At 51.7% G+C, this 23,438-nt stretch overlaps 2 protein-coding genes across 4 annotated transcripts in view; one reads left to right on the forward strand and one right to left on the reverse strand.

Annotated features, from left to right (window-relative positions):
• CYTH3 (cytohesin 3) overlaps positions 1–7,343 on the forward strand; it is an 89,977-nt gene extending 82,634 nt beyond the window's left edge. For 2 of the 3 annotated variants that reach the window (XM_082669894.1, XM_082669892.1), the window contains exons 10-13: positions 3,725–3,801; positions 3,902–3,973; positions 4,071–4,225; positions 4,377–7,343. In XM_082669894.1, the coding sequence (XP_082526020.1) occupies positions 3,725–3,801; positions 3,902–3,973; positions 4,071–4,225; positions 4,377–4,449 (377 nt within the window). In that variant the 3' untranslated portion in view covers positions 4,450–7,343. The remainder of the gene's footprint in view (positions 1–3,724; positions 3,802–3,901; positions 3,974–4,070; positions 4,226–4,376) is intronic. The other variant, XM_082669893.1, reaches the window with a different exon arrangement.
• Positions 7,344–7,598: 255 nt separating this feature from the next.
• Positions 7,599–23,438, reverse strand: part of USP42 (ubiquitin specific peptidase 42) — a 35,743-nt gene continuing 19,903 nt past the window's right edge. Inside the window, exons 8-18 of the mRNA XM_082671593.1 lie at positions 22,940–23,022; positions 20,500–20,611; positions 19,426–19,566; positions 19,139–19,239; positions 17,874–18,027; positions 16,263–16,979; positions 16,050–16,144; positions 12,889–14,346; positions 11,552–11,859; positions 9,514–9,557; positions 7,599–8,591 (exon numbers count right to left, since the gene is read on the reverse strand). Coding sequence (XP_082527719.1) covers positions 9,550–9,557; positions 11,552–11,859; positions 12,889–14,346; positions 16,050–16,144; positions 16,263–16,979; positions 17,874–18,027; positions 19,139–19,239; positions 19,426–19,566; positions 20,500–20,611; positions 22,940–23,022 — 3,177 coding nt within the window. The 3' untranslated portion in view covers positions 7,599–8,591; positions 9,514–9,549. The remainder of the gene's footprint in view (positions 8,592–9,513; positions 9,558–11,551; positions 11,860–12,888; positions 14,347–16,049; positions 16,145–16,262; positions 16,980–17,873; positions 18,028–19,138; positions 19,240–19,425; positions 19,567–20,499; positions 20,612–22,939; positions 23,023–23,438) is intronic.

Consider the following 23,438-nt stretch of genomic DNA (forward strand, 5'->3'; position numbering starts at 1 on the left):
TGAGCGGCGCTGGGGGCGGGACCGAGCCGAGGCCCCTCCTCCCGCGGCAGCAGCCCCAGCGGTGCCTCCCCGACCGGAGGCACGAACGCTCCACTGAGCATCCCACGCGCCCTGCCGAGCGAGGCCATTCTGCCGGGGCCGCACGCAGTGCCCGTCCCAGCAAACTGCCCCCCCTAGTGTCCAGATAAGCCCACGGCAGTTTCTGTACCAGAGGCAGGCGCCGCCACCCCGGAACCTGCCGCCTCTCTTGGTTTGGTGTGGCTGATTTTTGATGAGTGGTTTAAATGTGCCTTCTTGTTGTTTTCCTTCTGCTTGTGGCTCCCACCTTTCTGTTCTGTGACGGGCTGTCCCTGCTTGTTCTGCGTTAGGAGGTACGTACCCAGTGGCTTCCTGCCCCTTCCCAGCTTCTTTTTCCTCTCCTTTCTCTCTGTCGGTTTGTGTGAAGCTCTGACTTGGCTGTCATCCATCTGGCCCTTATGGCTTCGGACGTGCTGGGGTCACCTCATCCTCCTTGCAGGGTGCGGCGGCCATGACGCTCACCGGGGCTGGGTGAGGAGTGAGGGACCGGAGGCGCGTGGGGATGCCCAGGGGGGACAAGCTCACGCCTCCGGGTCCTCAGGGCCTGAGCCGGGAGGTCTAAATCACCCGCCGCCCACTCACCGGGCGGTGCATGTCTGCACCACCTGTGTAGAGTCCAGCAGCGTTTTAAGGACTTCATAACCACTGACAAACAAGTAGGATAGCATTTTTATTTTCTGGGCAATTTTAGGAATTGGTAGGGGTTTTTTACTCTGGTCGGGGTTGGGATTTCCACCTTCCTGTGACATTGGAGCCTGAGAGATCTGACACATCACCCAGGCATTGTGCAAACACCGGGGCCTACGGAGTTCTGGTGACTTCGTGCCTTTAACTGAGAGGGGATAAGCATGGGCCTGGTGACAGTGTGACAGTGTGGCGGGCGTGGGGGTGCGCAACGCCAGTCAGCTGTTCTGATTTGGGGTCTTGCTCTGACCTTCCTCTGGCTACGCCAGGGTTTGGAAGAGTTCTGGATCTTGGCCTAAAAACCCAGAACTGTAGCCTTGGACTTGAATGGCTGAGTAACCTTCCAGAGGCACCAGATTTTGAGATCCCATGCAGCCTGTGGTCCCAGGGTGAGGGCAGAGGAAGGTGCCCAGAAGAGCGCTTGGGCCCTTCCTGTTGCTGTGTTGCCAGCAAGTGTCCCCCTCGGAATGGTGACAGCACAAGCGGGCCCGGCAGCCAGTGTGCCCCAGGGCCAGCGGGGATGTGGCTGGCTCTGGAGACTGAACAAAATGAGTGACAACAGGCCTGTGACCTGATTGAGCAGATAAGCGGGCCACAGCGCCAGTGCACAGAGCACCGTCACGAGCCGCAGGGCTGGCTGGCACCCAGCGTCTGCTGCTTCCCTGCTCCCGAGGCCCCGCGCTCGTGTCCTCGTTAAGGCTACAGAGCTGGTGGTGGCGCAGCTCACACCTGGAGCCCGGAGCCTTGGCTCCCGAGGCAGCTCTGCTCTCAGGGCTCTTAGCGTCCCCAGGGGGATCCCGGCACACTGGTGGCCCATCTGCACTCCAGACTTCTGCCAACAGTTCTGACGCTGGCCAAGCTGCTGGGAAGGGTCACTGGGTGTCAGTCCCCGAGGGACCGAGGAGGCGGTCTGTCTGCAGGAAGCAGATGCGGAGGCTGCGTTGGGTTGGGCCTGGGTGCAGCGCCTATACTCGGTGAGGACACGCAGCCCTGGTCCCCTGCATGGCCTGGACACATGGGCAGAGAAGCCAGAATTGTGGCCACGCACGTGCTGGGATAGGAACGGAGATCGCAGTGTGACTTGCTTGGTTGTTTCTCATCGTGAGTTAGAGGACACTGCACTTGAGGAGGCCCGGGTGCCCTGCCAGAGCAGAGCTTGGTGGTGTCGCTTCGCGCTGGTACAGTAAATACCACGTAGTCACTATGTTTTGAGAATGAGTCAGTTGTGTCAACGCAGACAGGAGTGCGGTCAGAGTGGGGCTGGCGTGGAGAAGAGGCGTGCGCGATGTGCACGAGAGCACGTGTCTGCTAACAGCCGTGCCAGCAGCAGGGTGTTTACAAAGAGAAAGTGGGTGCTTATACTAGTCAGGTGTTGCCAGGCTCCTTCCTATAGGTGTGTGTGTGTCCCCGCGTCCTGAAGTCCAGCCGCAAACACGTGCATGAGTGGAGCCGCTCGGTCTCCCTCATCAAAACCTGCTGGGGCTCGGAGACCAAGAGCATCACCACCAGCCACCCTGAAAAGGGGCTTGGGGCTGGGCTGGGCTCAGGGGTCAACGCAGACCACACACCTCCATCTTGATGCCCACAGCCCCCAGCCCGAGAGGCTCCCCTGGTCTCAAGAGCTGGACCAGGGAGGGCTCCTCCAGACTTGCCACTGAACTTGGGCGCAGGGTGGGTGGGAACCCAGGTACGAAGAGCCGAGAGGCCTTCCAGGGAACAGAGAGCCCTGATGGGCCTGCACGCAGGGTTCGGGGAGTGAGAACCCAGCCCATGGGTCTGAGAGACACGGGTTGGGTGGTGCCTCAAGGGGATGGAGGCCTTGGGGGGATGAAGGCTTCTGATGGGGATGGGAAGCGAGATGGGGGGAGATGGGGAATCTGGGGACTTTCCTTCAGGGCATGGCTGAGGCTGCCTCCCCGCATGGCCGCCCCGTATACCCAGCCTGCCTGCGGCCGTCACGAGGACAGGCGTATCATCAGTGACGCAGGGGTGAGGGTCTCAGTCCCTGAGGACCCCTCAGTGGCACTGAATCTGAAGGCGGGGCTCCCTCCCTGCAGCTGGGTGTCCTCATGCGTGTCTCTCCCGCCCCCCCCGCCCCAGATCTCCACAAACGTCAGGCCCTCGTGCCTCGGCCCTCAGGGTGACCTTCATGTCCCTTCATGTCCCCCTGTGTCCCTGTCTGGGCTCCCCAAGCTCCTCACAGCAGGGACCGGGTTTATGACCCTTGGCCATGAGGGTCTTGCCTGCCTGCACGTCCCCTGGGGAGCAGTGGGTCAGGGGAGCCGCTGCTTACCTTGTGCCCGTAGATCGTGGGCATCTGTCACCAGGCTCATGTTTTCTCTTTGTTTTTGTTTTTACTTTGTATCAGGAGCAAAAACTAGAAATGGAAACCAGTTTGTTTCTGCTGTATATTTGAGGGTAAAAGAGATTTTCTTTTCCATAGTGTAAAGAGAGTAGGTGCAGATGAGCTCTGTGTGTGCTGTGTGTGTGTGTGTGTGTACACGTGTGTGTCCCAGATCTTAAGAGATTAATTCAATCTAATAATTCCCTGGGCCAAGGCGTAATCGATTTTGATGGATCCCAGGGCCGCCTGAAGTCCTCAGTAATGTGATGATGGCCCTGACGTAACGGGATTAAGTCCTGGACAGACCTGCATCCTGTTGTCATTTCCATGTGGGGAAATTAAGACCATTCATCATGACTAACTCTTGCAGGAAGCAGATTTGGGAAGCGCTCATCTGGGTGCCGCGCAGGCAGGCGGGGTGCATGCGGGGCGGGCCAGGCAGCACAGCACGGCCAGCATTTGGCTGAGTGGCGGGCGGAATCGGGGGGCAGAATGTGAAACATTTTCCTCGAGGAAGGAAACTTAAAACCCAGCTCGGCCCCTGTGGCATTTATGAAAAGCGCACTAACTTGTGTAGGGCCCGCGCCGCCCTGACTCACGGGGTCCCTCTGCTCTTAGGGGGGCGCGTGAAAACCTGGAAGCGGCGCTGGTTCATCCTCACCGACAACTGCCTTTATTACTTTGAATACACGACGGTAAGTGCAGGGCAAGTGCGGGGCTGCCCGTCCTCCGCGTCGCGTCGCGGGACCCTCCGCGGGTGCCGGGGGAGGCTGGCTGAGCGCTCTCCTCCCGCAGGATAAGGAGCCCCGGGGAATCATCCCGCTGGAGAACCTGAGCATCCGGGAGGTGGAAGACCCGCGGAAACCCGTAAGCTGGCTTCCCTGCCCCCCGCCCTCCCTCCCCTCCCCTCCCCTCCCCTCCCCTCCCCCCGGCACCGGGTGACTGTCGTGTCTGTCTCCACCAGAACTGTTTCGAGCTTTATAACCCGAGCCACAAAGGGCAGGTCATCAAAGCCTGTAAGACGGAGGCGGACGGCCGGGTGGTGGAGGGCAACCACGTGGTGTACCGCATCTCGGCGCCCAGCCCCGAGGAGAAGGAGGAGTGGATGAAGTCCATCCGGTGCGCCCCCGGGCCAGCGGGGGCGGGGCCGGAGGGCGGGGCCCGGGGCTGTGGGTGGGTCACATGGGGGTGGGGGCAGAGGGGGCGGGGCCGCGCGGGGGAGGACCGGCCCTCCTCGCCTAACCGAGTTTCTTTCTCATTTTTCCCCCAGAGCGAGTATCAGCAGGGATCCTTTCTATGACATGTTGGCCACGAGGAAAAGGAGGATTGCCAATAAGAAATAGAGCTTTCCTGGCCTGAGCAGCAGGTAAAAGTAAACTCAAACCCCGCAGCAAAGAGTGACTGGGGGCCTCCCCGCAACACCCTGGACCCGCGGCCTGGCTCCTCAGGGACGGCGGCCCCCGCTGGTCTCGAGGGGCCTCACGTCGTCCCTTCCCGCTGCCCTCCCGGCGCCGAGCGCATCCTTCTCGAAGTCTCGTCCAGCAGCTGCGCCTGGTGGTTCAGCCGTGAAAATCCGCGTGGCAGACGCGGGGTCACGCGTGTTCCTTTGTGGCGGTGTTCGCCATTCTGGAAGCCGCTGTTTTGTATCATAACAGGAAAGGAAAAGCTACCAGTTTTTTATTGTTTTTTTTCTCAGATATATAGGATTATAGCTTTTATATGCCTTTTTATATTCTCAAATTATAATGAAAGATACTTTCTAACAGTAGTATTTTTAGAATGGCAGCTATAAATTTAACTTCTGGACACAAGAATATACTGTGCACTGAGAACAATTACATGTGTACACGTATGCAGTCCCCGGGGGGCTGGGGGGGGCGCCCCGCCCGTGGGGGGCGCCCAGGGGAGCTCCTGGTGGAGGGAGGCGCACGTGTCCTTAACAGCCAGCACTGGGCGGGGCGGGGCGGAGTCCAGTCCTCTGGGACCGTTCAGCTCAGACTTTGTGGTCCCACAGATACTTTCTAAAGAGGCAAATTGTTAAAATATAAATTTCGGTTTGGGGCATTTGTCCTGTAACTTCTGAATCCCAGGATAGACAGCGTATATGTTGGACCACATGAAACTTCTCATGTTTGACCGTTTCTGACGCCCACAAACAGCAGTGTCCTGTGGTCCAGCTGAATACGTGGTTCAGACCAGCTGTGACCACTGTCTTCACTACTTGTTGGCAAAACGAATGCTTAGAATAATTTGACCACATTTCTTAACGTAATGAGTAGACCTATAAGGAGATAGGGATAACCTTATTCCATGTTTTCAGAGATTTGATCTTTCGTTATGGGGAGGGAAAAGAGCAGGCGGCGGGGTGGGGATGAAGAAGTGGAGCGCTTAGGCTTTTCTGTAAATAGTTTAAAACCCCAAACGTGCACTGGTGACGGGACTGCTGAAGATCGCCGACCAGGAGGTTGTCAGGTTGCTGGTGGCTGAATGAGAGAGAGGTGCTCAGTCGTGTGCTGAGGGCAGGCTGGAGCTGGGCCCCAGCACGTCGCAGAACTGGCCCAAGGGTGCACAGGTGGGCCGGCCGAGAGGCGCTGGGTGCTGGGACATTTGGGGCTGGTGACAGATGCCTTTTTATTGGGAGCTTTATTTCCGCCGCCAGGACCCCTGCATGTACTACATAGGACCCCCTTGCCCACAGGGGCCGTTCCAGTGGAGGGTCCCTCCCCTGCAGGACCTCCTTTCCCTGCGCCAGCCGCGAAAGCACTCCCTCCGCTTGCACACTTGAGAGGTCATCACCTCTCCTGTGCAAAAGCAGAGTCCGAGAGTGGCAACCGCAGGCTGTACGCACTTACGTGGAGATGTAAAGAGCAGAAGGAACCGTTCCTGGGAGCTGCCTTGATGCTGAGACTGAACGGCTATGGGCCTTTGGCCTCGGTGCAGCTGACCTTGTAGCGCTAAGTCACACCAGACTGCGAAAGGGTCTGCACCCAGGACTCTCCAACATGCATCAAACTGATTTTTTTTGGTTCATTCCCAAGCTTTTAGGCTTTGCTACTGTACTGATACCTCAGATTGGACCCTGTAGTTTTGAGAAAGGCAAGTCAGCATTCCTGAAGCGCGTGACTGGCGTATATGCAACTCTGGCCCCAGTCTTCCGTGAAAAGGGACGCTGCCCAGACCACCAGACCAAACACTGCTGACGACGACCTGGCAGCGCCCTCCCCTCGGGCTGGCCCTGTGCCCGGGCTGCTTGGGGCGCGGGCTCCATCAGGATTTTGTGTGGAATAACCTGTCTCTCCTTTGTCTGACCCAGGTAGGACCCTGGGGATACAGGGCTTTCTGTCTTTCGGGTGTGCCTCAGGGTGGGGCTGGGAGAAGTGAGCATAAGGAAACACCTGGAAGAAATCTGTTCCTCTGGCCACCTGTGAAGGAGCCTTGCCTGAGGCCTGTTTGCCCAGAACGATGCAGAAGGCCATGGTGCTCAGAATCTGCCCTCGGGAGTATTACGTGAAATCGTGTAACTCCAGGTTTTGTGTGACAGTGTTAACCTGACGGGGCTGTGGGGTGGGGCCCGGCTGCCTGGACCTCAGCGTGGTCCCCCGTTCATCCCCCTCCCCACCCCCCCGTCTGCGCTCAGTGCTTGAATTGTCAGTCCCAACTCTGGCCAAAGAGCTCTCCTCCAGAGACGGAGGGCAGGAGGCAGGGAAAAGGGGGTCGCTGGGCGGGAGACGGCGGCTTACACGGCCCCACCAGCCCCCACTAACATGTGGGGTTTAATTGGCCCACCCTGGACCCAGACAAGCAAGTGTCTTCAGGATCACGCAACAGTGTTGAGCAGTTTAATGTGGTACCAGGTTGAGTCCAAACAGGAGCTGTTTATAGATGAAGCAGCATTTAATGCTGCATATAAAGCAATGCGTATTTTTCAAGTTAAAATGCATATATCTACATAGATGTGCTTTGCTGAGAAGTCAGGTCTGTTGTAGACCAGAAACCACACATTGTGATTTCTTGTTTTATTTTTTTCTTAGAAAACATTTCTATTTACAGTAAATAGAGTTAATATGTAAATAATGTACATATATAATATGACTTCTGGAGTGTTATTCAGTGTATATACTCCAACTTGCATGAAGAAATACCCTATATCTATTATTGATATTTTGTTGTGAAGTGGATGGTGAAGTTGGAGAGTGAATGGCCGTCAAATGGCAAATACTGTGTTGGTTAAATAAAGACGCACTGTTAAAACAAGATTGCCTGTGACTGGGTTCTTTAAAGTAGGGAGGCTGTCGGGTCCAGCAGCCCACACCTGACTCTCCCTCACCCGTTTGGGGGCTGCACCTCCCAGTCTGGGACTGAGAGCCCGTGGCTTGCGCTTTCGAGGTTTTAGGAAAGTGAAGGCAAAGAGAAAGAAGTCCAAGAGAAGTGTCTGTAAGCAAATGGGGAAAACAGCAGTAAAAAATGACACGAAAGGTTTAATTTGCTGCCATTTATATACTATATAAATTTTACATGCTGTATATTTACAGTGGGGCAAGTGCTTTTTTAATCTTTAAAAAAACAAAGATCAAACTTTAGACGTCTCTGAACAACACAAACTGTATAAACCATACAGATTATTCAGATACAAACTGTATTAAATACAGTTTTCCCCACTCCAACTCCTGATGCAGGACCAGTGAATTATAAGTGTATCACAGTTTGATAGCATATCCATATTAAAAATAAAATCACAGTATGATTTTTGTCTGTAACTAGAAACTTTAAGGGACCAAGCTGACAACTCAGACTCCAATATCATAGTCAAGACAAGAGACACTGTATAAAAAAGTGTTATGTAATAAAAACATACTGTAGGCCTTACAAATAATGTTCCGATTATACATTCATAATGTAAATACTCATCATAACTGGTAAATTGATTGGAATAGTTCCACAAAGTTCAAAAACAGAACTTGTCTATAAAATCTTCAAATCTTGAATACAACTAAAATATGAAGCAAATTAGTTTCTAGTATCAGACATTACAGAAAACAGACTGCTCTCAAAAGTCTAGTTGAGAGCTTGTGAATCTTTAAATAAGTTTTTAAATTAAATATACACACTGTCAGTTTGTACTTTTAATAATTCCATGGTTTCCCGGTTGGTCTTGCACCGGATGTCTAACTTGGAGGAGCATTACATGGAATACGAGTGATCAACCTGAGTCTGTGATTAAGCAGCATTTGAGATGTTCTAGTCCAGGGCGTTATTTTCAATGTGGTTTATATACACAGTATTTTACAATGGTCAGCAGTTGTAGAAAGTGTTCACCCATTTGGAATAAGGGTAATTAAGAAAAGGTAAAAACTAAAAAAAAAAGTCCTCCATGGTAAAATCTATACACTATTTACACTAAAGAAGCACCACGCAGATTTCAAGTTATTTTCTCTATTTGTAATTTAATGTGGGTTGGGGATGGCTTCTGTTGAACACGTTGAATCTGAAAGACAAGAGGCAGCGGGCGTTAGTTGGTCCAGAGGCAGGAAGTGGGAGCCCAGCGCCCCGTGAGCCCCGGGCGGGACTTCTCTTCTTCATTCACGCCCTCGCCTTAGCAGGCGCCCCCAGGTCTCTGGGGGGGAGCCCGCCTGCCTCCCCGCGGGCGGTGAAGGAGCCGGCGGTGGCGCGGAGGCCTGCGCGGAGGGCGCCCTCTGCTGGGCGCGGTCCCGCCAGCCCGGCCGCCGCGGAGCCGCCGCAACCCGGCGATTCCCTTGCTCTAGGTAGGAAGAGGCTAATTCCTTAATGCGGCTCCGGTCTTCCCATTGATGACACGCTGTAAAGCGTGTTAATCAATCAACTGCAAGTTAATCTCCTGCAGACAGTTCACTTAAACCCCCCTTGCCGACTACCAGAAGTTACACGTTTGGACAAAATTCCCTCCGGAGAGCAACCCTGCAGCTGCAGCGCGCCCAGGACACCAACCCCACCTCCCGGGGCCACTGAGTACGAGGCCAGGAGGAAACGACACTCCAGGTTTTGATTTGCTGTAAAAAAGCACCCAAAACCCATTCCGATCAAACCAAGCCTGAGCCCTTTCGGTGCGCGGGGCGGGCGGCGGGCACGGGAAGGGCTCCCCTCTCTCGGCCCCTCAGGTGGGGCTGCGAGAGGACATGGCTTCTCCATCTTTCAAATGTTTATCAAATGACTTGATTCTGAAGCTTCTGACCTGGCCTCACTTTCTTACAACGAGGGAGGGAGGGAGGGAGCAGAGCGACTCTCTGACTTAAGGGGCCCAAATCCACCCCCACCACACAAGGACTGACTCCCCACCTGCTACCCCCGAAGCCGAGTCCCAAAGCTCCCTCCTCAGGGCCCCTCAGCGGCTCTACAAACAAACAGGAAGAACATAGACGAAAAGAGCTTACCGTAACCAGTGAATTTTTTGTCTTGAAGCCACGTTTTCAATCACCTAGAAAGCAAAGGTTAGGAAACATTTTAATGATGGTTTTGCAAAAATTTTAGTGCCTATGCTCTGTGTGCGTTACGTGATTACACTCAGAAGCAGTCCTCAGTAGCTTAATGTCTGTTGCCTGAAATCAGTCCTACACAAGCTGTGTCTCCAAGTGTTTCACTGAAAACAAGAGTTGAGGTGATAACTGAGGACCACGTCCCCTCAGCAATAGTCCACTCTGGCCCCAGTAAACTCATCAGCCTTTCAGCATTAGGTGAGAACAGATCTCAGGCCAAAGAAATCGAGAGCTTGATGGCGCCAGAGAACAGGAGTCTGGAAGACAGGTCAGTGGTCAAGGCACCAGGACAGACACACGCAGGCCAAGACGTCCGGCCTCCACCAGCCAACAGCGATGCTTGGCCTGGGCCCGAGCAGGTGGCCCTTCCCGGGAGGTCAGGATGGGACGGGCGCCCAAGCCAGTCATTGGGTGCCATCAGATCGAGGACAGGAAAGGGGCCACCCCATCTCCTGCAGCCTCTGGAGAGGCGGTCTGGGCCACCACATGCCCACTACTGGGCTTTGCACGCCACCTACTGTCCCCCGAGCCAGCTCTGCGGGTGCACTGGCGGCCTCCAGCTGTGGTCCTCACCAGAGACCTGCAGCCGGAAGGGGATTCTGGCAAAAATGTAGAATCCCTGCGGATCTGCGCAGAATGCACACGAACAGCCCGTCTCCACTTCGCCCCAAGCACCAAGCAGACATCAGAAGGGACTCATCCCCAGCAAGCGCCTTCCCCGAATCGCTGAACTGTTCATGGGAAACCAATGCGGAAATGCAAGTAATTCCCCTCTTAACAAACACACAGAGCAAACCCGCCGGTAGCTTCCCTTTCCTGCCGTCCCTACGACTCCTCACCCATTCCGCGCGCCCCAGCACTCCCCCCACCACTCAGGAACACCCCCCCCCCCCGCCCTCGGCTCCTCCAAACGCCAGTGCACTGTGCAGCCATCTGTCCCTCCTCCACCAACCATCATGGGACTGGGCCACTGGAAGGGACAGGGCTGCCCCCGAACAAACGATACCTCACCCGGGTCCAGGACGCAGTCGAGAACCCCCTGACCCCTGGACATCTAGGACAGCGGGCAGGGTCGTGAGGGTGCGCCTCAGGGCTCCAGGGCGAGGCCAGCAAACCTGTCCCCATGGACGGGCGGACAGGCGGGCTGGGCTGGGCTCCTTGCGGCTCTACTGACACCTCAATTTCACACGATTTTCATGTGAAATGAAATATTCTTCTTTTGACTCTTCCAACCATTTAAAAACGTCAAATCCTTCCTTACCGTCAGGCCGCGCAAAGGCGGCGGCCAATCCAGCCCTGCCCTAGGGGGGCCCCCGGCCCCCTCAAAAACGCTCAGCACTCCTTCCAGGGTCGAAGGTCATCGGAACAGATGAGGAAGCAAGGGGGGCTCTGCTTTCAGAGCAATCAGAGTAGAAAAGGCTGGGAAGTTACAAGGGAAGGCAGAGCTGTGCAAAGCAGACAAGAATCCCAGAGCCCAGAGGCCTGCAGTGACCCAGGGCACCCCGTCAGGAGCCTGAGCTTCACCAACGCAGGCCTGAAGCATGACGTCCAGCGAGCCAGTCACCAAACTGAGTTCTAGGTTCTACTCACAATGCCAAAGGCTTAAGGATTCTGGAGAGAAAGAATGTACCACAACATTTCTATCAAAAATGGCTTAAAAACAGAAGTTCTGGTCCACAATCAGACACTCAGAGCCATCAATTCCAGAGGTTCCCGGTTCCGCGTAACTCAGGTCTCCAGTAAGCGCCGCGGCAGCACGGCTAACCGTCGAGACCGGCCACAGCAGCCTCGGGCCAGCCGTCGGGCAGAGGACACAGGGCGGGGAGCTCAGAGGGGACTTACACCTTCTATGCCCTTTGAGGCTCCTTCCCTGTGTTAACCACCCTTTCCAAAGAAAAGAGTTTCTATATTCGCAGTTCCAAGTATGTCCTCTTACCCTGGCCACACTTAGACAGATGACACCTGTCATCCCTCGTTTCCATCCAGAAATGTTTTGTTTTCTCAGGGCAAGGTCCCACACCATCCAGAGGCTGGCTGGCCATGAGGGGGAAAGCGCTGTCCGCTCCCTGGAAATGGTCCACAGTCTCACAGCTGGTGGCCTCGGGCAAGAGTGGCTCTGAATCTCTAAGCGAGTTCTCTGATTTTGAGTGCTTCTTCTTTTTCTTCTTCTTCTTTTTCTTCTTGTGTCTGTTGTGCAGGTCGGCATCAGAGTGCGTTACCAAAAGGTCTGAGTACTGCTGCCGCCTGCAGAAGAAAAAGCCAGAACTCAAACCACCGGAAAAGCAAACCACCCCAAAGAGAACTGGTCTTCGATTTATACTCACTACTGTTGACACTCATTACGTGAACACAGGTAAACCCTATAATGAAAAATGCGTTGTTTTCATTGTCATAATTTTTTAAGTCTGGGGTCATAAGTTCACCAACTTCAACCTTTCCCCACCGATGCCCTTCAGCTTTGTTTGGGAGGGGAGCTATGGCCAGAACACCAGAGGAAGGATTTCGTCAATTTTTCCTGAAACTAGTGGCTGAAGGAAAAAATATTTTTGCCAGGTGTCTCAGGCACATAGGAGGGAAGGAGGTTTGATTTCCTTTTCCTTCAAGTAACCACACTCTCTACCTATGCCTCCTGGTAACCTCTTCCCAGGGTTTCGATTTTACGAGACGCCAACGTGTAGCACGCAATGTGCAATAACCGTGTGTGTGCTCGCCCCTCTCGTCGTGGAGAAGTCATTTTCAAGAAAACTACTGACCCATTTAGCTTTTTAAAAATACAAATGTCCCAATGAGATTTCAAACTGAGAAATGGAGACACAAAACTAGACAGAGGCAAATGCAACAAACGATGTGTCTCAGCCCTTTGGGTCACAGGCACGTTCAACAGGGTGGCGGCCTCCCATTTCCTGCCACGAGGCAGTAGTCACTGAGGGTAAAGAAAGTATCAGCAGATGTGAAAATATAACTAAATCTGTGAATAAATATATTAACAATCACTGTGAAGTCAAAACATCCCAAGTTTTATCTATCTACCAAACACTGCACACTTACTCCTAGAAGTTAAAAAGCACTAACTGAAAACGGCAACATCATCTTAAAAGATGGTTTTCGGGCATTTTAAAATACCATGAAATAAGATCCAGCTTAACACAGAGCTAAGTTATAGGAATCTATAAAAACAGGGAAGTCCAAAACCCACAGGGATAAAAAGTACAAATCAGAGTCACATACACAGGACACAGCCCTTCACGTGTCGCCAAGCACACACGCCCTCACCTGGAATTCCGCTCTCGGTGTTTGTCCTTGGATTTCTTTTTCTTTGATTTTTTGTGCTTCTTCACTTTAGGCTCCTCTAAAGGATCCTTCTGTGAGCTTCTCCAGGCTTTCTTTTCTACGTGGCTGTCTTTATCCCCTACACTACTGTACCTCCGTTTTCGTGACTTGATGTTTTTGTGTTCGTGAAACTGACCGGCGAGATCACAGCCTCTGTCTTCAGCCCCCAGTGCAGCCTTGTCGTGGGCGTACTTGTCAGCAGGGTGTGGAGGGGGCGTGTGGGCCGGGCCCGCCCCGGGGCTGCTGATGCGGTGCCGGTCCCTCTCTTTGGCCGCCGGCTCGTGGCCCTTCCGGCCTCTGTAGTGGTCCTTGTGGGGCCGGCCGCTGTAGGGCCCGGCTCGGTCGTACTCTCGCTCGCCGTGGAGGGGCCTCCACTCCCACGGCTCGCGGGCCGGGTACGAGGCGTACCTGTCGTGGTGGTACCTGAACCGCCCCCAGCGCATCCCGTCCGGGTAGTTCTCCCGGGCCCAGGCGTGCTCGGCCTCAGCGTGGTGGTAGCGGCCCCACTCCTGGTCGGGGGCCCCCATGCTCCGGGAGCGCGGGTGGCCGGACCTGGCCAGGGATCCGGGGCAGGGGGCGTGCGGGGCCGCGGCGCAGGGCTCGGGCCGCTCGGACCGGCACCGCTTCCACTCATGGTGGGGTCGCCTCCGGCGAGGCTGCTCCTCCGTCCCGCTCCTGCTGTCCCGCGCGTGCTCGCCGCTGGACGATCGGTCTTTTCGGCTGCGGTAATGTCCTCGGTCAACCTTTCTGAGGCTGCTGGTTTTTTCCTGCACTGCACAAGCCTCCTGGACCTTCTGCCCGGCCTTACTGTCTTCACCTCTCTCACCGTTACTTTGCTCGGGGACCCCCTCTGGACGGTTTTCTGCAATCCTGTCTAATTGCGGAGAGGGCACCCCATCTGCGGACACCCCTGTGCTTTTAGGGGGACCCTCCACATCCGTGCCTCTGTCCCGACTGCTGTGACCCAAGGGCTCAGGCTCACAGTCGCCCTCGGTACCTGACAAGGGGCTCGGGCTCAGCCTCCCCGCGGCTTCTGCTGCCGCCGGGTCCTGGGGACGCTCTGGTGACGTCCCTTTCACGTCCTGGGACGGTTTGCTCTGATCGTTTGTTAAATTCCCTGGGTCACACGGTTTAGGAAGCTGGTCACCCCCGAGGGTATCCTTGTTGGTGTTACAGAAGGTGTTGATACTCGGCAAAGCCTCCTCGGGTTTTGCCAAAATGTTTTCAGAGACTTCTTCTTTGGTAGGTTTGATGCTGGCGTCTGAGGGCAACAAAACCTTCTTGAATTTGCTGCTAAGGCTCATGACCAGCTCTAGGTTCTCACGGGAATCGGGAGCGGAGCTGCCAGCCTCCAGCTCAGCCTCGGGGTCCTGCGGAGGCCTCTCCTCTGTCCCAGTTGTACTGCAGCCCCACCGAAAGAAAGAAAGAAAGAAATCAGCCATTTACTTGTTTGCTTCCTGGCTTACAGGGACAAACACTTCAAATCGTTCATTTACTAAATATTTTATGGCTTTACTACATCTGGTTTAAACCTAAAACTGGGCTTATCATTTTTGGAAACTTCAAATTTTCTCATTAAATAAAAATGTAAAAATTTGTATCAAGCCTACCCCATTTTTCAGCAATAATAATTCCGCAATTCTAGGCGCCTTCTGTTTTCAGATATACTTCTAATTCTTCTTAATAACCAAGTCCGAACCATCAGAAAAGTCAAGTAACGATGGGGCTCTTACTTTTCCTCTGGATCCCTTTTCTCTGAATTTTCCTGGAGCCTCGGAGCTAGAGTAGCTACCTCCAGACACAGCCAAGAGCTCCCTGAATTACCTGCAAATTGTGAGGAATCACTGAGGCTTTAGAAACACTTTCTGTAGTAAAAGAACTCTGCCTTGCTTCTGATGGAGTCTCGAAGTTAATGAAAGCTGCCAGAAAGCAAGAAAAACCCTAAAGCGGGCCCGCTCTGCAGCGGGAAAATACCTGGGAGAGAGAAGGCACGTGTGATCTCGAGCGTGGCAGTGACGTGTTCAAGGCTGCACGTGAGGTTAGGAAACGTGCGTAGCTGGGGACTGACTGCTTACACAATCACCTGTCACAGTTCTCGCACACATTACATTTGAAGACCAACTAAGCCGGACAAGGACAGAGAAAGGAGGACAGCTATCCTGCCAGGGACTGAGTGTTCAAGTGCCCAGGGTCGACTGGGAGTGCGTGCTCTTTGCTCGTTCTTCTGAGCATTCCTAACAGTGGTTCTTGGTGAGAGCACGCCCCCCGCAGGGCCCTTCTGAAATGTGGGGTGCATTTTTGGATTAGCCCCACGATGGGGGAGCCTCACCAGCACCAGTGGGTGGGGGTGAGGCAGGCGGTCCCACAGAACAGCCCATGTCCCAACGTGCACGTGGGTGAAAACCCCGGCTCTATTACTGGCCATTTCACAGACACCACTAGGGTGTTGATCTCAGGTTGGTCAGAGCTTGGCCAGAAGTCGTCTACCAGGAGGACGTCACGGCGCTGACGTGCGTGATGCGACCTGTGTGTGGCGCCAAGCTGCTGGCCCACCCCGCGTCCTGCGGTGGCACCGTCTCCCGGGCTGTTCACGTGGCGACACGCCACTGCCTCTGACCCTTCTTTCTACTCCCATCACATGACGTTGAGGTCAATGCACTGACTTCTTTTTTTTTTAAGTGTGGAGACAGACGATCTTAACTAGGAATTTAATTTCAGAATTCTAAAGGGAGCAAAACCAAGGCTTCGCTATTGGACAGTCGAGAAGCCCTGCGCCACCCCTTCACACCTCCTCAGGTGCCTGTCACACGGGGGGCCGAGTGGGACGGTGCCGGCGGGAGGCCCAGCCGGGGGCTGAGGAGGGGCCCCAGAGAGGAGGGGCCCCAGAGAGGAGGGGTGCTGCGGGGGGGGGTGGGCGTCAGCTGGACTAACAGACCCTGTACGTGTTTACTTTCTTAAAAGGAACATGAATGAGTTCAACAGATCGTTATTCAAATCATTCCAGGGTCCAAAAGGTTCACCCTAAGACTTCCAGAGCGGCCGCACCCACAGGCCCTGCTGTGACTCCCCGGCCCGCGTCCCACGGCCTTGGGACCGTATCCTACCTCATCTCATCTGTGGAGCCTTTCCCTTTGCTGCCGAGTTTGAAGGTCTCTAAGATTTTGTCTTCTGGGAGAAGTGGCAAAGGAGCAGGCATCAACTACCATAAAAAAACAGAGAGATTTCAACTCTGGGGGCCACCTGAAACCCAGCCACGTGACCCGCGGACACAAGGGTGGAAGCAAAGGCCGCCCCAGCCCCGGCCGATGCGCACTCACCTTCCCAGGGAGACTGTTTGCCTTAGAAAAGGGGTTTTCTGAGTGTAGGGCAGGTTGGATGTGGCAGCTGGCAGCACCCGAGGGTAGGCTGTTTTCTTTCGGGTCACTGTCCGTACTGGTAGCACCATTTAGAGCCACGGGCTCTCGGAGCTCGTGCGGAGAGGCCCCGACATCTTCGGCAAGCGGAGCAGGGGCGCGCGCGCTCTCGGCGGGACGGAGACTGTTCTCCTTGCCGAGGCCCTTCGCCTCCTCGTCGGACTCTTCGGACGACTCGGCGCCGTAGGGGACCAGCACGCCGGAGCTCAGCTTGGACCTGCCGTTCGTCACAGGCTCAGGGCAGGACTCCCTCAGGGCGATCTGCTTCGTTACCTTGCTAGACGCGGGCATCACGGGGGCACTCGAGGTAGACTGTATTGCAGTAGAAGTCGTAATGGTAGAGGAGGGGGCGGGCTTGTTAGCGCTCTCCGAAGAGCTGCTGTGGAGAGGAGGCTGTGGCTGCATTTTCTGCACAGGTAACTTGCTGTGAATACTGATCGTGATTTTCTGTTTCTTGGGATGTTCTGGAATAGCTGAGGGCCTGTTAACCGGCCAGTCCTGAACAGATGTCGAGGCGTTAACAGGGCCGGTCCTACTGACACTGGAATTCCCGTTAGGACTTGCCATGGAGCTGCTCGGCATCTCCTTCAAGGGTCCTGTCCCGTTTAGATGAGGTGGGTTCTGGAAACAAGCAGACCACAGCCAGGTGAGAGCTCCAGAAACAGTCGCAGACTCAGAAACCTGAGGCCGTGGGCCTCTCCCACTTCGGTTATCTTTTTCTTTTGTGAATAACAAGTTTCACGCACCTAGAAAGCCCTCCCCCTCTCCTGCGGGCCTGCCCACCACAAACCTTTCTGGAAAAAGCAACAGCAGTGGCCCCTCCACACAGGGCATGTGCTCTCCAGTTGGCCGTGTCCTGAGGTCTCACTCAGGCAGAGCCCAGGGCAGGACCTGCTGCCTGTCCAGCTCCCTAAGGCACTGAATCTGTGGCTCCCTATCGAACTGAAGGCTGTTATGACACTGTGGCACAGGCGAAAGGGTTATCCCAAGGTGTACACAGGCTTGTCCAGCACGTCCGCAATCTCAACACCTCGTCAAGCAAAAAGCCAGGCCTCCACTGAGGACTCAGAGCTTCACACGAACCAGGCACACCTTCCATTCCCCCTGAGAAGCCACGAGGGAGTGTGATCAGACCCAGCCGGACGGCACAGAGAAAATGCCAAACTCCTGAAAGGGCTAAACGGATACGACTGAAGTGTTCTTTCTGTAAAAGCATCACTTTCCTGGAGGCCAGCATTGATCAAGAATCCCCAAATATTTAACCCATTAAGTGAACGGGAGTCCAAGGCGGGAGCTAAAATCTCTAGCGTCTAAATAGACTTACACCAGACTTTCTTCTTGGTCATTACGTTCATACTTGGAGATGTTCTGTATATTTGAAATATAATCAACAGCTTGAATAAACTCTTTGGACAAGAAATTCAGTTGTAGATGAGGTCATGACAACCACTGCAGTGTTAACTAGAGGGCTGGAAAGATGAACATAAAGATGACATTCTACCCGTGGAACGTTACCTTCATCATGTGAGAAGGAAGCTGTGGTCCGATGAACCCGGATGCTGCCTGTGTGTTGCTGACAACCCGCTGGCTGATCACCGGCTGGGGAGAGGACTGGCCAGGGCTATGGGCGGAATGAGTAAGTTCACCTCCTATTTTCACATCGTGGGACCTGGGGACAGAGAGTGACAGTGCTCAAGGTGATATGGGACATCTCCCCAAAAGAGACTCACGTACACCCCACCCTCAGGTAACAGGTGACATGATGCGCAGAGCTACACGCAGGGTCCCCATCAAGTCCAGGCCAACGCCGGGTGCTCAGATCGGGAGATAACAGGTCACTGGGCAAATGGTATTGTGAACTGTGTATTCTGAGGATGCCACTATCTGAAAGCTACTGTTCTTTACTTTTTAATTTTTTGAAAGCTATTTTTCTTTTCTTTTTTATTTCTATTTTTCTAATTATAAATACATACCATTGTAGAAAAATCTGTAATATCCTGAAAAGTTAGAAACAAACAAAAACCCTTTGCCTCCCCTCACTGCTTTGAGGCGTCTACTATTCAGATTTAGTGGATTTTCCTCCAGGCTTTAGCCTGTACTGATTTCTTCAGTATCAGTGTGTAAAATTTCAAACTGCTTATCCTCCTTATGTGGAGCACTCTCTCATATCATTTTAAAAAGCTTTATAAAAATCACTTTTAACAGCTGCATTGTTTCATCATATGGATATGCTATAATTTATATGATCTTCTGCTATTGATGGAAATTTCATGATGTTCTTAATTTCCAGCTACTACAAATGAATGCACTGGAGCACACATCAGATTGTTCCAAGGCCCTACATTTCCAGAAATGGAACTAGCAAGTCAGAATATCCAGCAGCAGCAGGGGTGCTGGTGCTGGCCCAGGCTTGGCCCCGGGAGGTGGCTGGCTGCCTGTGCTCAGTGGTTGAGAGGTGACCACACCCAGGTACTCAAGAGTCCCCTTCTCCAGGCCTCCGCTCACTGCCTCCCAGGCCCGCTGGCCCACCCGGTTTGCCAGCAGCAGCAGAAGCCCACCCTCTGAGACTGCCACCTTCCCTTTCTTCTGCACGTTTCTTTATTAACCTGCCAAAGAGCTGGGAGCTAAAGCAAACTCATGATCCACACTGAATACCACCTTCCTTACTCTCCCCACCATCGAGATGCTGTTTAAACAAACAATATTGAATTTAAATATGTTGATGAGAGGAAGAGAGATGACATAACAGAAAAGATGAAAATTTGCTTTCCTGACAATACCTGATATAAAAGAGAACATAAGCTTGTTGACTGAGTACCGATCTAATATCACTGATAGATACGATGGAGTCATTCATTTGGTACCAGAGGTCATTGCTAGCCTGCAAAACAGCCAATAAAAGAGATATTAGATACAATTAGGTAAATAGGGAACACCAATCCAGAGATGTAAGGAAAATGGGCTTTCACATGTTACCTGTAAGAGCCCCACCTTTCCTCCCCAAAATGCCAGGGCTGTCTTCCAGTGTATTGTAAAAATAGTTATTAGCAAAATCCACAGAGCTTACTTTTATGTAGCAGAAGTAATGGCCAGCATGGCAATTAAAACCAGTGTGTACCAGTACTGCATACAAATCATAAATGATCGGTTCTCCGTTCGGCTGAGACATATACGGTCGAATATCAAGATACTCAGGGTATTTCACATCCTACACAGGAATGGAAAGAGGAAAAAGGAACGTCATTTCTGAAGGTGCAGGTCATCCCATGTGCACGGGCACAGGAGACCCCAGAGCACTGTGCCCTGCGTTCTGGCAGAAAACCAGCACACTGAACCTCGTTTCAAAAGACAGAATCAACCTGGAGCACACCTGAACCTCAGTGTGTTTAATGCAATCCCACTGTATTCTTTATTTCCTTTAAACAAGTAAGGATCCACAGTAAGTGAATTCTCCAAGTCCATCGAAGGAGACAGTAACAATCACAACCTGGATTTGAGCGTCCAGACAGTCTTATTTTTATTTTTAACAGTTCGGGAACAGATTTCTTTTGCATGTTACTAGATTTCTGACCACTTTCAATCTTCAGAAAGTGGGAAGACGATGGGAAAATTCAGTATACTACCAGTCAGAAAACAAATGAATAAAAATAAGCTCTGACGAAAGAATGGCAGGATGTGACTGGGAACCCTCTTTGGATTCAAATGACACAAGCTCACTCCCTGCAGCCACTCGTCACCTGCACTGACTGTGAAGCCCAAATGAAGATAATAATCATCAATTTATCTTCAGAAAGTCTAGCCAGCTAAAGGATACAGAAAAAACACATACGCTCATAAACACACATACCAAACTACTAGCTCAATTCTTCGACATTTTTTTTCTACTACCAAGTGCTGGAAGAACTTAGAAAATCAGATAATAAAACAGTTCAATTTAGTTACTGACACTTAAGCCCTGAAAGGCTAAACATAAACGGTTATTAATAATATTATCTACAAGGGAAGAGATATGGGAACATATGTGTATGTATAACTGATTCACTTTGTTATAAAGGAGAAACTAACACACCATTGTAAAGCAATTATACCCCAATAAAGATGTTAAAAAAAAATAATAATAATAATAATATTATCTACATACCTTAGCAATTTTTCCACCAGTAAAATTTGCAAAACGTTTCAGAGAAAGTGTGAGAACATTAGAAGATCTGTGTATAGTGAACCTCTTCGAAGCTGGAACCATATTTTTACACCTTGGAAAAAAACAGAAACAGATGTTTAAGATTAATATGTTTTTTTTTTAATCTTTCCCTTGTTATTCCTCTGAAACATTCTAAATTAAGTTTCCAAAAGAAGGCTATGAGATGAGAAATACCACCCTTTTCAAACAACAGTGAAAATATTAAAATTTAAAGTATGGGGGAAACTGCTTAATTAGCATGAAAGAAAAAGGACAGTTCTGAAATGTCAGGTATGACAGGTCACTGGTATTTTAAAAATTAGATTAATATAAGTTTCTCTCAATGGAAAACAAACTGAAAAACTGGCTGGTATAATACTGTGAAAACTAAGCCCAGATACAAAAGGAAGAAAGTAAAGACTAGAAATGTCCATGAAGTTTAAAACAAAGGAGAAATCCCTATGGTCGTGCGAGGAAAGGGAGCCGTCTCCCCCAACAAAATGAACCCAGGCACACCTCATGTTATTACCCTCTGCAGATATTCCATTTTTCACAAACTGAAGGTCTGTGGCAACCCTGCATGGAGCAAGTCTACTGGCATCGTTTTTCCAAAAGCATTTGCTTACTTCGTGTCTCTGTGTCACATTTCGGTAATTCTTGCAATATTTCAAGCTTTTTCATTATTATTATATTTGTTATGGTGACCTGTGATCAGTGACTTTTTTTTTTTTTTTTTGCGGTACGCGGGCCTCTCACTGTTGTGGCCTCTCCCGTTGCGGAGCACAGGCTCCGGAGGCACAGGCTCAGCGGCCATGGCTCACGGGCCCAGCCATTCCGCGGCATGTGGGATCTTCCCGGACCCGGGCACGAACCCGCGTCCCCTGCACCGGCAGGCGGACTCCCAACCACTGCGCCACCAGGGAAGCCCGATCAGTGATCTTTGATGTTACTATTCTAGTTATTTTGGCATTTTTTAACAGTAAGTATTTTTAAGTGAAGGTCTGTACATTGTTTTTTAGACATAATGTTATTACACACTTAGACTACAGTATAGCATAGACATAACTTTTCTATGCACTGGGAAATGAAAAAATTCATGTGATTCACTTTATTGTAAGATTTGCTTTATTGTGGTGGTCTGGAACCAAACCTGCGATATCCCTGAGGTCTGCTTATATTCAATAACAACGCTTACCTGTATTACCTGACTTAAAATGAAAATCTACTTAGAACATATGAAACAGGGCTTTCTTAAAATAGGCTCTCTTGGGACTTCCCTGGTGGTCCAGTGGTAAAGAATCCGCCTTGCAATGCAGGGCACGAGGGTTCGATCCCTGGCCAGGGAACTAAGATCCCACATGCTGCAGGGCAACTAAGCCCGCGCGCCACAACTACTGAGCTCGCATGCCTCAACTAGAAAGCCCGCGTGCTGCAAACTACAGAGTTCATACACTCTGGAACCTGCATGCCACAACTATGGAGCCCACGTGCCCTGGAGCCTGTGTGCCACAGCTAGAGAAAACCCACACGCCACAACTAGAGAGAAGCCTGTGAGCTGCAATGAAAGATCCTGCACGCCGCAACTAAGACCCAACACAGCGAAAAATAAATTAAATAAATAAATAATGAATAAATCTTTAAAGAAAGAAAGAAGGAAAGGGAGGAAAGAAAGAAAGAAGGAAAGAAAGAAGGAAGGAAGGAAAGAAAAGGAAGGAAGGAAGGAAAGAAAGAGAAAGGAAGGAAGGAGGAAGAAAGAAAGAAAGAAAGAAAGAAAGAAAGAAAGAAAGAAAGAAAGAAAGAAAGAAAGAAAGAAAGAAAGAAAAAGAAAAGAAAGAAAGGAAAGGAAGAAAGGAAAGGGAAGGAAGGAAGAAAGAAAGAAAGAAAGGAAGAAAGAAAGAAAGAAAGAAAAAGACACTGCCCCCCTTTAAAAAAATAGGCTCTCTTGACTTGCTGGGGAAATATTAAAGAATAACTTAAATTCGAGGTTTCTAGCAGATACTGCCCCAAATCCTGGGAGACAGCCAGCAGTTAAGAGAGACCCTGAACTGCTCTGGGAGAAAGTGACTCCCCATCCACCCCAACCCTTTCACACAGGGGAGTCCATGTAGATGCTGCTCGACAGGCACACTGCCGCAGCCAAGCTTCACACGCGGCAGCACTGACCTTACCTCTCCATTCCCACCCACCTCCCCAGGAGCGAGGCCCCATCTCCCATTCTTCAGTGCACTTCTCTGCAGAGTGTAAACACTGAGACACAGAGTGCCCTGGCCCTTGGGAAAGAGAGACCCAGGGTCTTCCCAGACGGTAACGGGAATCTAGCCCTGGGTTACGCAGACGCACCGAACGCTTTCAAACCCAGCCTCCCCGCCCCCCATGCGGCCTCCAGCGTCACCCGTCATACTTGCTGCACTTGTACGAGTTTTCTCCATCGAGCTGTTCCGGCTTCACAAACTGCTCCAATGCCTTATTAACGCTCTGAGCAGCCTGGGGACAGAGCACCAACACCACATTACCACTCATTGCCGCTTGTTAGGAAAAAGAAAAGAGATGACTCGAAAGTATAAAAGCAAACGTGAATTTTTATGTAAAAAGAAAATCTTTCATTATGACGTTCAGTTTTATATTAATACATGTACACACCAAGCTATTTCCCCTCCCATTAAAAAAAAGAGCAGATTAAAGTCAGCAAAAATATGTGAAGAGCTTGCTTGCTGCAGCGTTATTTAAAATAGTGTAAAGCTGGAAACGAATGAAGTATCTACCGGCAAGGAGTCAGGCATGTAGACCGGCTGAAGCACAACACCCAGAAGCCCAAGCAAAATGCAGTGAAGACAGCACGTGGCCAGACAGACTGAAGGTCTGCACCCACTTCTATAAACAGTAAACAAATACGCTGCAAG

Source organism: Grampus griseus (genome assembly GCF_964374135.1).
Source record: "Grampus griseus genome assembly, chromosome: 14".
NCBI lineage: Eukaryota > Metazoa > Chordata > Mammalia > Artiodactyla > Delphinidae > Grampus > Grampus griseus.